The sequence below is a fragment of the Cyprinus carpio genome, chromosome B16 (assembly GCF_018340385.1).
Source record: "Cyprinus carpio isolate SPL01 chromosome B16, ASM1834038v1, whole genome shotgun sequence".
In the NCBI taxonomy this organism is placed as follows: domain Eukaryota; kingdom Metazoa; phylum Chordata; class Actinopteri; order Cypriniformes; family Cyprinidae; genus Cyprinus; species Cyprinus carpio.
In genome coordinates, this window is record NC_056612.1 from 10861937 (window position 1) to 10877450 (window position 15514).

General features: G+C 38.3%; 1 protein-coding gene across 6 annotated transcripts in view; it reads left to right on the forward strand.

The window, feature by feature from the left end:
* The window catches only part of col14a1a (collagen, type XIV, alpha 1a), a 115525-nt gene extending 100890 nt beyond the window's left edge, over positions 1-14635 (forward strand). For 2 of the 6 annotated variants that reach the window (XM_042740700.1, XM_042740701.1), the window contains exons 42-49: positions 2647-2700; positions 2783-2854; positions 4620-4655; positions 6120-6186; positions 6301-6489; positions 8989-9066; positions 9613-9768; positions 14014-14635. In XM_042740700.1, coding sequence (XP_042596634.1) covers positions 2647-2700; positions 2783-2854; positions 4620-4655; positions 6120-6186; positions 6301-6489; positions 8989-9066; positions 9613-9768; positions 14014-14285 — 924 coding nt within the window. In that variant the 3' untranslated portion in view covers positions 14286-14635. Of the gene's footprint in view, positions 1-2646; positions 2701-2782; positions 2855-4619; positions 4656-6119; positions 6187-6300; positions 6490-8988; positions 9067-9612; positions 9769-11685; positions 12077-13978 lie in introns of those variants that run through there. The other 4 variants (XM_042740702.1, XM_042740706.1, XM_042740703.1 and 1 more) reach the window with 3 other exon arrangements.
* Positions 14636-15514: the final 879 nt, after the last annotated feature.

Sequence of the window (15514 nt, forward strand, 5' to 3'; positions counted from 1 at the left end):
CATTCATTTTTAGACCACTGTTTTTTTGAATAATTAATTCATAATTAATGATTTAATGCATGAGTTAACTTTGATGGCCTAACTGATATTATTAAGTAAACGCACTTTCAGTCATGCAATGTAAGAACAATTCCACATGGGCAGCTCATCAAATGAAGCTTACTGTTGGTGTTCTTCTGTGTCTGAACACATCTGATTACGCTGAAGGAGGCCCTGACTCACAGATTCAATTTACAGGACTGCTAGTCAATAACACCACAACCTGAACTAATCAGATCTGTCCCGCTAGACTGTCATAATAAGCGTGTAACGTGTTTGTTTTTGTTATTGATTTTGTTCCTCGTCTCCAAACCAAATTAAGCAACTTGTGAACAAAGCCTTACTTGACATTTCGGAATCACGCACATGTGATTCACAGATCCTTAAAATGATTTTAGTATCAGCTCACATGTAACATGTGAAATATAATTGCCTCCTAGTCTAGGTGTTTTGTGCTGCATGTGTTGTCACAGATAGGGAGATGTTTAATATTGTTATTCATAAAAGAGCGGAATCGCATATACATATGTAGCCTATACAGATTAAGATTGAAAAAAGGAACACTAGACTCATTTTGTGAACTGAAAAATATGCATGAGGTGGTTATTCGATTACCATTCCCAAAGCCGTGTGGTTTAATTAAATGTTAATGTCTTGGTGAGAAAGTGCAAGTTCGCCATCTCTGTTTAGTAATGAGCAGCCTGAGTGGAAATGTTTGACTAAATCTGTCATTTTGCATCCGAAAAGAAAAACAAGGAGCACAAATGGAGGTGTTTCAGACCACACTGCTGTTTACTGAGCTGATTTAAAGCATGTTGAGGGATAGATCAGCTGTGGTTTCATACACAGTAACTCACTATGACAGTTTAACAAAGAAAGCAGATGTTTGGCTTTGGACTTATGATAATCTCTAAACAGAGCATTTGTAAGAGAATATTATTACAGTTCCAAGGTTAACTAACTGGTTGTCTTGCCTGTAAGTGGCACACAATGAAGTGCTGAAGAAATTATTCAGTATTTTGGGGATTTTCACTTGCAAACAGATTTCATGGAGACACTGGAATAAAACTGTACAAAGCATGGTGCAAAGATGTGACATTTCTAGATTTACACTAAACTGGGACGGGCAATATATTAAATATACACAATATATTCTGAATTTGCTGGCAATAAAATTAAGCAGTTATGTGAATATCACAAATATTTTTAATAAGGTCTCTGATATGAATGCAGAAAAAAAGAGTTGATAAGTTTCATTTATGATTCTAATTAAAGTGTATTGTTGAAATGATTAAATAATTTAACTTGGTGAAAAACTGGTGAATACATCTTGATTATTTTAAGATGATGGTTTCCACTACCATTTTGAATATTGAGGATAATATGAAATGTTAGCTGAGCATCAAATCAGCATGTTAGAATGATTTCTGAAGGATCATGTGAAACTAAATGCTAGAAGTCTGAAATTCAGCATTGCCATCAATTTATATGTAGTTCTAGTTCTGGAATGTCATTGTTGCAGTGAATAAATGGTGTGTTTGGCCTCATTGAATATGAGCACAAAGCAAAGAGGTGTTAATAGCATGCTTCCACCATGTCTCCTTCTAGAGGGAGGTTCTTATCCACCTCAACACACACATAGCTTCTGTGAGAGAAAAACTTCTGTGACCTCAGGCACTCATATGGGATTGCATATGTTGCGTGCACCCGAACTATTCAGAAGTGTGGTACTCCAAAAGTATGTTAAACTTGAGGCGATTTAAATGTTACATTGTTTTCCCTTCCCTCCATTGGCCTGTTTCCCAAAAGAGCCAGATATTTAGGGCAATGAGGCATGTTCAGTGGAAGAACACTTAAACTCAGTTGGATCACTGGCTAAAAGGAATCAGCCAGAACCGTATTATATAATTTGTGCAGACAGATCTGACATTAAGTTGTTGTTGTTGAGTCTCTATCCCCTACTGAGGTACTTCAGGTGCATTCCAGTATTCTACAATAAAACAGTAGTGGAATGGATGTTCCAGTTAAAACACATTTCCACCTGTTCTGTTCCTTTGCTGTTAGCATTTGTGTATCTGGTCTTTTGCATTGGAATCGTTGACTGTTGAACTGTTCCAAAAAAAGTTAATGCTGCCAGTGTACAGAGGTCAGCCAGAGTTGAACACATGCTGTTCATTTAGTGAGTCACCGATAGATTCAGTGAGGTTCATCAGGCCGTTTTAAACAGGTAAATTGTGAGTTTGTCTTTTTTGAGTCATTTGTTTGTGAATCAGACTAGACTTCTCTCGCTGTGTTTGTTTTTGCGTGCAGCCCGCAACAACATTATTTTACAGTTTTTATTTCATCACATTTATTTTGAAATACAAACTCACATTCACAACTTGGGTAATGATTTATTTTGCTAAAGAAAAGCTGTGCAGGAAGTACTGGCACTTCATAATGTGTTATCTTCATTTCTGCTTACTGTTTCTTAGATTCCCTTATGAGAATTGGGACTTTTACGGTTTCATACAAATGTGCTAAAAGAAGATGCTGTATTTATATTGATATATCATAGTTTTTTATTTTAAACAAAGCATTGTGGTCATCAATATTCTTTCGTTTTAGGGCCTACTGGGTAAGGATGGACCCCAGGGAAGACAAGGACCTCCAGGACCAATGGTATATAACATGATAAAATCACTCTTTGAGTCTTTCTGAGACTCGGTCATGAACCTTTTGTCCTCTCAATATCTCATTTTAGGGAAGCCCTGGAGCTCCTGGGGCTCCAGGACCAAGTGGATCTCCAGGGCAAATGGGTGAACAGGGGACACCTGTGAGTATTGCATTACAGTCATATTGAATAAACTAAAACCAAAATATTGTAGACTGCAAGTCATTGCATCAGCTGATAATTAAGTCTGTGTCCCTGCAGTTCTATGAATGTGGTTTTGTGGAGTTCTTGTTTAGTTGAAGGAACACTGAATTCTGGCAGACTGTCCTACTTCTGACTCATTCTCTTTAGTGTCAGACTCCAGCATTATTCTCACTGAGGTACCAGACCACCAAAGCTGAAAAAAAAGAGACCAGAATTAAAAATATTTTGAGGTCATAAAGCAAATTGGTCCTTTGGTTCCCCACTCAACTGATACTGAATGTACCTGATTAAAAAACAGCATGGTTTGGTGGTGATGTGCTGATGTTCTCATTAGGCTTCTCTTGGCAAGGCTCAACAATAAGGATGGCCCACTGGTCCAGGGCAAACACAAGAGCTTTTTATGCCAATTTACAACTTTTACCATCGCTGTGGTGCCAACAGAGCAATCCTTACTATTAAACTTGGTCTTACTTAACCATATTTGCCAGAAAGACGTTGGCCAACCAAGTTTTGCTGGTAAACAGAATGATTATAATGGTCCTCCAGCTAGACCAGAGGTGTCCAGTTCTGCTCCTGAAGGACCAGTGTCCTGCTGAGTTTATCTCCAACCTGCTTCAGCACATTTGCCTGGAAGTTTCAGCATTACCTGGTTCAGGGGTGTTTGAGATCAGCTCTGCAGGATAGTAGTCCTCCAGGAGAGTAGGACTGGAAATTCTCAAGCTAGAGTAACACCAAACCTGCACTAACTAGCCTTATCTATTCAGCAGGATGATTTCTGCTTTGAAAGTCCACGTGTGTTGAAGCTAGAAATCCACCTACAGTTTTTATCATGAAGAGTCACTTTATTCATGCCTAAAAATCAGTTATGAATGCTGGAGCAGACAGCTCCACATGACTAGAGTTTTGACCTACAAAATGAGAAATCTTGGGTATTGTTTGCACATAGCCTTTGACTGAAATTTTCCCAATTGTATATTAGAAGCACGAGGGATTCTGAATTAACGTCAGTCTCTATGAGTTTCCTGCTGAGTGACACCTATATAAGTTGGAGCTCTATTACCTTGCATTTGTTCTCGTAGATTTGTAAAGTAGAACCATATGCTCCAGCACAGTTGTTGAGGAACATCTGCAGGGATTGATTGCAGTGTAACCTCTCAACACTGATTTGAAACCTGTACGTCTTTCTTTTTATAAGCCCTGGAAGAGAGATTGTCAGTAAGATGACAAGTTTATGACCAATTGTGGCCCAGTTTATAGAAGAGCAGGGCTTTGTTAATTCTACTACAATATAGATATAGAGCCATAACCTCGTGCTCCGATGTGTGAAATTACATGAAGTACTTTGAATAAACTATGATCATATTCTCACACAGTCTGGCACAACAACCACATATCCTCACGATGAGTCCCAGTGAGCCTCCAATGAGTCTGTCTCAGGATTACATCTCATTTTTACCCAGATGTTATGATATCAGAATGGTTTAGCAGCCACGGCGCTCTGGCCACAAATCCCAGTCTGTTTTCCAACACATTAGGTCAGTGACGCATCAATTTTATGTTTTTGGCTCATGCGTTTCTTCCGTGATCGATTTGGTCCGCTCTCACATTCAAATCCCCCTCTCCAAACAGTCATTAATGTCTTTGTGTTGCTTTTTGGTCTTTTCCTTCTCCAATCGGTGAATTCTGAAATGTTTGTCTTCACTTGCTTTTTCTATTTTTGCAGGGGCCTCCAGGCGCCAAAGGCGAACGAGGAGAGAGAGTGAGTCTCCAATCTGCATCTAAACTGTCATGGAGTTTAGCTTAGGGTGGAGGCATGTGGCACTTGGGTGGTGCACATAATGGCGGTTTATCAGTGGCAGGATTAAGAGGCTTGCTGACAGGCCTCTTGATAAAAATCACACCAGCAGTGCTGAATTATAGCCCCTTTGCTTTTTTGCACTCTGTCTAAATACTTGGTTGTTTTAATTCAGTCGCTGCAGGAGCATTGGAAGTAGCACAGGTACAGCTAAAGCTGTCTATCAAGCCTCACAGTTAGACTTGGTCCAGTGCTTCCACACAACAATATATTTGTGGTTCTGATTTCTCCACTGCTGTGGTACCGGCCACCACACAAAGGGTGTGTGGAGAGTGTTAAATTGGGTGAATTAAACACCCATGTTGCACAGGCTCTAAGCCTCCATTTAAAGCAGCTAAAGTGGCAGCTTGTGGTCTTAATACATGTTGTATGCTTGCTTTTAAGGTGTTAACAGTGGTGTTAGTGGATTGGAAACTTAATTAACACACAAAATGCACTGTGTTGTCAAAATAGTTCATTTATTCATTTACTTATTTACTTATTACAAATTGTTATTTCCTGTAGTATGGCAAGTAACAAAGTAGTTGCTCTGTTTAAAATACTAGTCTTTAATATCAAGTTAAATATGCACTAATATAAAATCCAAAGTTTGAGACTACTCTAGTTCTTCCTCAGGAGCTTTCATTCTTGCAGCATTTTATTTTGTTGTTTTTGGCAGACTGATTAAAAAAACTGACTCTGAATTTGTGTAGCAGAAGAAATCAGCCAAAATCACAATGGAACGGTCGCTTTTCTCCAGCTCTTTGCATTTTGTAAGAGATTTGCATTAGGTGGACTGTGAATGGTCTGTGCGACCACATTTTGTCCTCCTGTCCATCTATCTGTCTATACAGTGTGTATTATATATATATATATATATATATATATATATATATATATATATATATATATATATATATATATATATATATATATATATATATATATATATATAATTATTATCTATTTATCAGATAATGACCTATTAGAAAGAACACATTCATTTGGTGTTGTTCTTAATGTTTGAAACACTCTAAATCTGGTATATCTGAGTCAGAATTCACCACCCTAAAGCTCATCCTCAGGAAACTGTCCAGACTTTGAGAGCAAACAGAATATGTTGTCTTTTTATTGATTGTCTCAGTTTTTGCGGCTCTCTCTTTTTATGTGCCCAGCATAGAGGAAACAGAATACATCATTCTGTATAAATTCAAGTTCTCTGCTTGTGCTCTGGCAAATCTGACTAATTTGACACTACAGTTTCTTTTTTGTAGCTCTCCTAGTTCATAACTTTCACAAGGTTTGAAATGATTATAATATTTAACTTAAAATGACTAAACTGTGATACTGTACATGCCCATCTGAATCCCATGCTGTTTGTTCTTGAAGGGTAATATGCAGTCTCAGGCCACTGTCCGTGCCATAGCGCGACAAGTTTGTGAACAGCTAATTCAGAGTGAGTATATTTTGTGTACATATACTATGTGACTTGACGATCTTCATGACTCACAGGAAGTCGTCTTACCGCCGCTGACCCACTAAATGAATTTTTTTTCTCCCTCCCCCTCAGGTCACTTGTCTCGCTACAACTCTGTTCTGAACCAAATTCCCAGTCAGTCTGTTTCGGTACGAACAGTACCAGGTCCACCGGGTGAGCCTGGTCGACTGGGACCTCCGGGGCCACAGGGAGAGCAGGGTCCTCCTGGGAGACCAGGATTCCCTGGAGCCAGTGGGCAAAATGGCCGTCCAGGAGAGAGAGGTAAACATTTTTACATGTGATAATAACCTACTGTGTCACTAGATACTGTACACTGCTGAATACAACAATACAAACATGTTTTGAATTAGTAGGCATTAAATTGTTGGGGGAAGGTTAAAACAGAAGTTCTGAAGATTAAATTGTGGAAAAGTAGTAGCTAAGTTTGTGAAATAATAGCAGCTAATAGCAAAATTAGTATGTCAGTAGGGTATTTGATGCATAAACAAAATGCACTGTGGGTTCTGGGCTAGTATAGTATTCATAGTATGAAGGATGATTAGTTGTTGGATAGAAATGCTGCCCCTGCAGCTTAAGGTTAAGCAGAGATCTTGTAGCTATAATAATACTGAACATTAGTAATACCTCTCTGACCCCATCCATGATAAATTTTGTTACCATCTTGGCTGACATCCCTGGCTAACCTCAATACCAACCGTCATCATAAACAATATGTGAACTACTAACTCTTTTTTTTGGTGGTGGTGGTGGGGGGGGGGGGGGGGTGGAGTGATGTTCGTAAGCCAAGAACAGCTACTTCAAAGATGCCGCAAAGCACTGCAAATGTTTTAGTCTCTTTAGTATGCAACAGTTGAATTGAGGTTGACAATTTCTTAAGCAACCACAAGACCCACACTGCACTGAAAAAGTGAAACGACCAGTTTGTTTAAAAGTGTTGATGTGCAGAACACTTTAGTGAGTTTTTTTTTAATTTTTTTTTTAACATTAGAGTAAATATGATGCATATTTTAAAAAGCCAACATAAATTAAACATTAGGGGCCAGATTTACAAACAGCTTGAGCAAACTGTCTTTTGGCATTACAATAGTACTGTCAGGATTTATTAAAGAGGGGACACAGTTATTTTTGACCATGACCTTTTTGAATTGTAGGAATTGCCCTTTGAGATGCAAAATTTATGGAAGAAGAGTATTAAAATGTATCATGCAACGCGATTTACTAACATTTGTGCTTATCAAAATATTTGTATTTGCGCCAGTATCTTTTAAAGTGCAAGAAAAAAAACCCTGAGTCTTAAAGGAGGTGGTAATTTGCACTCTTCTTGGTAGATTGCGCTGGTCATTATGGAAATGATCTGGCTGCGTCTGTTCTCTTTAATGTGTGCATTGTCAGTAAATCACATGCAGAATTTTCCCCTCTCATTGGCACTTTTATGGAATTGCGCTCTAACACTAATTTGCCCTGTTTAGTAAATCTGGCCCTACTGTAGATAACAACACATTTTTTATTTTTATCGTAAGTGAAAATTATACTCTCAAAATGCGCTAATTTTGCTTTTATGTTTTTTTTTATCTTGAAATAAATTTGAAAAACTTCTAAAATTGTTTTACTGACCTGCATTAAACATTTTTGCTTATGTCTAAAGAAAATATATTCATTAAGTATGGTATGGTCTTTATTAAAAAAACAACAACAACGTATACTTAGATAATAAATATTTTTGATAAATATTAAATCAAGGTTTGAACCAAACAATAAATTTAATTTGAGAAAAACTAATAAATTTGGCTCTGACAAAAGAGAGTATTTTTTAAGTTGATCCAAAGCATTTTTTTAGGTGACTAGAAACAAATAAAAAATCTGGAACTTTTTTTTTCCCCTGAATACGACTGTACACAAATTGCATTAGATCTGCATGACCTTCCTGCCAAGAGCAACTCTCAGCCAGAGTCTTTATCATGAGTGAGTGTCCACACTGCTTAGTCTCCTGTCCTCAATTAGAAGAGCTCTGACACACAGCCTGAGGTTTCAGCATGAGATATTTCACCATCATTACTGCTTCTCTCAGGGATCCGTACACTCAAACATTCAGATATCAAGCAGGAACATGCAGAGCATGGTTATGATGTAGTCAGAGCAAAACAGAGCAGCTAATGAGGGATAACATAGGGGGGATATTTGTCTGTTTATGTTAACATGGGGCCTATAATGAGGAATCTTATTCAGAAGTTCTCTTTTAGATTGTCAGTGTTGTTCAGAAGTGATGAAGATCAGACTGCCTGTGGGGCAAAAAGAGACCCTTAGAAACAACAGTTTGGACAAATGAACCATGTTTCAAGGAAATCGTATTATTCCCATTCATTTCAAGGTGTTTTTCGGTGTAGTTACAGCATTTGCCAGTAGAGGTTAATTGAATCAATTGGAACGCTAACCACTTACTGTTTCAATTCCGATGCTGACTTCTTAAAGAAAGAAAGATACTATAGATAGATTCTGATAGATCTGTGTGAGAAAACAATTGCAATTTAAGTTGTCATTCTCTTAAATAAGCTATTCCCTTCTGCTATAGCTCCCACTGACATATCAGCCACATCAGACCTGTCAGAATATGTTATTAACACCATCCAGATCTTTTAATTCTTCCCTAATGGTTTCATAAAGGTGTGGAATAAGTTAAATCACATGGAAAGAGAATACAAGGATCCAGCTTCTTCAGATGGGTTTGCATGCTCTAACAGATCCCTGTCTCTCTTTGTACAGGTCTCCCAGGAGAAAGGGGAGAGAAGGGCAGTCCAGGGATTGGGACACAAGGCCCTCGTGGTCCTCCAGGGCCCCCAGGTGAAAGACTGTTAAAATGTTACATTTAAGTCAAAATCAATGACTTCTTTATCCTTAAGCCAGTAGTAAAAACAATAATTTTAATTCAAATTGTCTTCTTATTGCACAAACTACAGGAGTTTCCATTATTAAATGTCCTCTGTCAAAGAAAACACAAGCTTGCAAACTTTTAATAACCTCTGCACACATCTTGATCTGCTTTTGGTTCCTTTAATTCCTGTCTAGAATATCAAGCAGATATTGAAACAATATTTGGGTCAGGGAGAAATGTTTTCATATTGATTTTAGCAGTACAGCTGGTTGGTAGATTTTGAAAAATGTCAGCGTCCGCTCGCTGTTAATTGCGCTTTGATCAATACTCTTTCACAAATGAGATTCACTGAAGCAACATAGCTGTAACAGCCAGTGACATCTGAGAAGGATGTGGACTGGAAAAGACTGAAACTTGTATTTTGTGAGGAAGGAATCCAGACACACTTTGGGTGTGGAGTTCAGCAGGGTTTTTTTTGAGGCAGATATTAATGGCCAATGTCTTATTCCACTCAGGGCCTCCTGGAGAAGGTCGGACAGGAAGTCAGGGCCCTCCAGGGAGACCTGGAATTCAAGGCACCTCAGGACGTCCAGGTATCCCTGGTAGCTCTGGTCCTGCTGGACCTCCCGGCTACTGCGACCAGAACTCCTGCATCGGATACAACACTGGAGGTAATCCTCTCCTTCTCTTCCTCTCTCTCCCAAACTCTCTCTATCTGTCAAGGATTCTCAGTTTCATTCAGACTTTATTCTGTCAGGTACATTCAGTGGGTCTCATTCACTAATAGTTGTGAACAAGTGATCTTACAGTATTCATGAAGCAAAGGATCTCGAGTGAAATTTACACCAGATTTACAACATATGCACAAATTTCTTTGTATGTTGATGAATGCAGATTATTTTAAATGACAGCGCAGTAATTAGAATAATATATGCCCACAAGCATTGACACACCCATATAAAAAACAGCTACAGCCAAATCCACCATCCTTCCTGAATTTGAACTGAAGTAGCAAACAGAATGTAGGATTGCCATTTAAATTAGAAAGTAATAAACAAAATTAATTGAAATTCATCCAACTGTATATTTTAACTTGGAAAGCAAAACTTGTCGGGGCTAGGTTGGGTGGGTAGGTAGGTAGATGGATACCATAGATAGATGGGTGAATGGATGGATGGATACTATAGACAGATGGATGGGTAGATGGATGAATGGACACTATAGACAGGTGGATGGATGGATGGATGGATGGATGGACATTCTAGACAGATGGGTGTATGGAGGGATACTATATACAGAAGGGTGGGTGGGTTAATGGATGGATGGATGGATACTATAGACAGATGGGTGGATGGATGGGTGGACTCTATAGACAGATGGATGGGTGGATGAACAGATGCTATAAAATAGACATATTAATGGATGGCTACGATACAATATGGTATGGTACGATACAATATGATACGACAGTAAAAAAGAAGAATGGATGGATGGATGGATGTAATAGACAGAGACAGACAGAGAGATAGACAGACAAATGAAAACATTCAAGTTCTATGCAAAAACAGATGCATATGCCCAGTTAGTGAATGAAACCCAATGAAATCTGCATATAGTTGTCAAGGTAACCATGGATACTGAACATCTGAAAGTCAATTATAGAGTTAGTCTGGTAACAGCGTCCCTGACGAGTCCTCATTGAGCTGTGGGTTTAAGACTGCTTCAGGCTTCACTGATAATAATCACCATACAGAAAACTGATGAGGGAACATACCACACAATCTTCCATACTGTTATTCTCCACGGCCTTTCGAAGTGCTTCGCACATTCTTGCTTGAGATTGCATTTCCATAACTGTTAATGAATGGCAAACCCACTGGTTTAAACAAGCTTGTGGTCTGACTCAGAGATTTTCATCCTATTAAACTAGCCCTTCCCAAACCGTTATTCTACTTATAAATTTCTCATGGAGTCTAAATGCTATCAAAGTATAAGAGAGAGCTGTGTGCTTACAAGATTTCAGAATTACAGTTTTTAATATGAGAAACGCTGGACAGAAATGGACAGCACTCGTTTAAATAATTGATTTATCAGATCATAGCGACACTTTCTACCCAACGCCTCACATATTATTGCAGTTTTGTGAAAAAATATCGCTAATGTTCTCTGGGGTTTATGCCATGTAAGGCCGTTAAATGACAGTGTAATGTTCCATTCAATATATGAAATACTGCATCAACACTTTTAAGATCTATAAAGGTTATAGCTTCAAGCTTTCAGTCAGCATAAAATCTTGCAACACAGCTTAATAGTATTGCAAATTGCTCTGTAACTTATTCAGCCCTCATTCTCTGGGATAATACTTCATTTCTAATGAGAGAATGTAAGTTTTATGTGTATTGACCAGATTTTAATGCCTTATTGAGAATCCTTGACTCTCCTTTTGAAGTGCCACTATGTAAAGATTACAGTCTTGCAGACGAGGTGTTGCTGAGAGCATCCTGTTGGTTATTTCGAGCTCACACTTACCGCAGTGTCTCTCTCCTCTCTTACCGGGGCGTCAAACTGTCTCACACCTGCATGTGAAGGTCCAGCGCAGTATGAGAATGACTACTGAGAAACAGTAGAGAGCCACCTGCTCTTCTCCTCTCTCACCTTCATTTCTTCATCCCACCTCCTTCCATGGGCCAAAACCAAAGAGGGTCTTTTCCACACATTCCCAAACTCGATAATCCATGTACTTGGTTCCTCAACTCTCAAAATGTCACCACCATTCCCCATGCCTTTTTAACCCTTCTGAGCATTGTGCAAACATCAACCTTTTCTTGCATTAATGTTGAAATTTTAAACCCACACTATTAAAGGGGTCATCGGATGCTACATGCACTTTTACAAGTTATTTGAAATAAAATGTGTATTGACAATGTGTGTACACAACCACTCTATAATGATAAAAATTCACCCAGTGTTTTTTTTTTTATCTACTAAAATCTTTACCCCTTTCTCAAATTGAGCTGATCTCAGATGGCTGTCTTTGTGACGTCACACAGACAGGCCCCTCCCACAATAGTTTGATTGACAGTAGCGTTTCAGCACAGACTGTAAGTAGTTTCTCTGAGAGCAGCTCGGGAGGGAGGGGCGGGGTCAGCAGAGCTCATTAACATTTAAAGGAAAATGCTACAAAACTGCATGCTCTGAAAAGAGCTGTTTTTGACAGGGTAAAAAAGGTGTTGTTTTACACTACCATTGAGAAATTTAAACCAAACGCGGACTTTTTATTAAGACCCTAAAGAATCATATCAACTTGTAGAAAATGGGCATCCGATGACCCCTTTAAAAATAAAGGTTCCAAAGGCAGTATTTCACAGCCACAGATGACCCATTTTTGGTTCCTTTTGGTGAACCGTTCTTAAAATTACTTTTTTTTTTTTTATTGTGTAAAAAGCATTTTCATAATTTAAAAAAAACTTGTTTCCACTATAAAGAACTTTTTTTTTCTTGTATTGGAAATGGTTCCACGGATGTTCCGAAAAATAACTTTTATTTGTAAGAGTTAGGGCTGTGCAAAAAATCGAATGCGATTTTCATGCACATCTCCTCAGTAAAGGCGCTCCTGTGATTAGTAGTATATCTCCAGCACGTGCATTCAGATCAGGATTGCCAGGTTTTCAAAACAAAACCTGCCCAATTGCTTCTCAAAACTAGTCCAATCCCGTTTCGTTCCGGGCAATAAAAATACAGGTTTTTGGCAGGGTTCCCTTGGTAATATTCACATTTTAGGGGCTAAATATCACGTTATTGGTATAGGGGTCACTTCAACCTGCGAACATGAAAAACAACCACAGGCTTGGCAACACTGCTTGGCATTTACTACACAGAGCTGTAATTCACTGACAATCTACACAAAATCGATTTTAAAATCGCAGGCGATTCTTTGTCGATTTTGAAAGCGATTTTGTGTAGCTTGTCGGTGGACTGCGGCTCTGTGTAGTAAATGCAGCTCCACCTGAACCAGTGTTGCCAAGTCTGCGGTTGTTTTTCATGTTCGCGGGTTGAAGCGACCCCTAGACCAATAGTGTGATATTTAGCTCCTAAAATGTGAATATTACCAAGGGAACCCTGCCAAAAACCTGTATTTTAAACATATATTTTAACCCCGGGATGCAATTTTTATCGGGGAACCTCCTAGAAACGCGATTGGGCTATTTTTGGACTAGTTTTGAGAAGCAACTGGGCAGCATTTGTTGTGAAAACCTGGCAACCCTGATCTTAACGCACGTGCTGGAGATATACTACTAATTACAGGAGCGTCTTTACTGATGAGATGCGCATGAAGATCGCATTAGATTTTTTGCACAGCCCTAGTAAGAGTGCACATCTAAATAAATCTATAATACCTGGAGAAAGCCATCTGTTACCATTCCTGTTCATCTTAATGTCAGCTGCTTGGCTGGCGCATGACCCCTGAAAGTATGAGATTTGAAATCTGCCACCTTTGCTCAATTCTGCATCCAGATTTTGGAGCCAATCACCTGAGCCATAAATACCATGTGACTAATCACTCTAGAGAAGCATGATTATGCTGATTGGCTGATGGCACCACAAGAATGCCCTTTAAGAGATCTCCAAAATGAACCAGTCACTACAGTAAATGTTTGAATTAAATATTAGCATTCACTTTAGCTAGATGGTGTAGTTTTAATACTTACCAGCAGGGCCTAAATGAGCCATGTTAAACCTCTTCCCCTTTGTCTAAACTAAGCTAATCTCAGTAACAACTCTCTTCTACCTTTCTGACTTCCTTTTCTGCCTTTATCTCTTTGCTTTTTCCTTTTCTCGCTAACTCAACGCCTGCTCTCTTGGTGGTGGTGACTGAAAAAGATGGCAACCGATCGAATTCCCCCATGTTCCCATAGTACAACAGTTACCCTCCGACCCCTACCAAAACTACGGCCCCGCCACCAACTACAACAACGATGAGGAGGAAGAGGACCCTTACGGTGGCTACCGTGCCTACCCTCCTGAGTACTATCAACCCAGCTATCCTGACCCCCATGCCGCCAGGTTTGGTCCCGCCCACCCTGGTGACACGGTGGGGATGAGGTCACCTGACACTGGTCGCTTCTCCCGCAGCACGGCCGAAGAGGAGAGCGTCGATGAGTCGGAAGTGCAAGTGAAGGCCAAATAGCTCGGGTGGCCAGCCCCAGCAAACAGACCATCCACATACAAACACTTTTCATCAGAATATCCTGCAGGATAGGACTGAGGGAAATCCGAAAAGTGCCTGCTATATGCATCCTTATGGGGGTGGGTTTGTGGAGAAGATTAGAAAATGAAACTGTGCCGATATTCATCCAGTGACTTTTCTGTCTTTTGTGAGGCTGCATGTTGTCAATGGGATGAAAAGCAAGATTAAAGAAGGAACACTGCAAAAAAAAAGAAAAAAAATTTTTTTTGCAAGCAGTATTTTTGTCTAGTTGTCCAGTAGAAATATCACAACTTAAATAATTAAATACATAAATTAAATATTTACAGTATTTTATATATATATATATATATATATATATATATATATATATATATATATATATATATATATATATATATATATATATATATATATATATATATATGAAATTGAGATTTATACATCACCTGAAAGCTAAATAAAATAAGCTTTCCATTGATGTATGGTTTGTTAGGATATGACAAGATACAACTATATGAAAATCTGGAATCTTGAGGGTGCAAAAAAAAAAAAAAAAAAAAAAACAATTGAGAAAATCGCCTTTGAAGTTGTCCAAATTAAGTCCTTAGCAATGCAGATTACAAATCAAGAATTAAGTTTTGATATATTTACAGTAGGACATTTACAAAATATCTTTGTGGAAACATGATCTTTACTTAATATCCTAATGGTTTTTGGCATAAATTGGCTATTGCTACAAATATACCCATGCTACTTATGACTGGTTTTGTGCTAAAGGGTCACATATATATACAATTTTCCCAAGATATATAATAATAATAATAATAATAATAATAATAAATATTGCATTCATTTAGTCCTAATCACATTTTATAAACCTCACTTAATCTAGATTTATGCTTAAAAATCTGCCAATTATAAGAAAAATAAACTTAATAAACATAAAAGATCTGTTCTCTAAAAATAAGTCCCAATATTTTGTTCCACAAATAATTTAAGAATGATATTATTACTGGAAAACACCAAAAATGCTGATTAACAAAATGATTTTTGCAGCGCAGTGGTTTTGAATTGTGTATTCCATATCTTTTGTAAATGATAATGGGGCTGTGTGTACAGTTTGTGTATTTTTTTAAGTGCAAATTGGTGATCTACTATGTTACAAATTTCACAGATGTTTACAGCGTTTTGCAGTTATCTGGAACTGG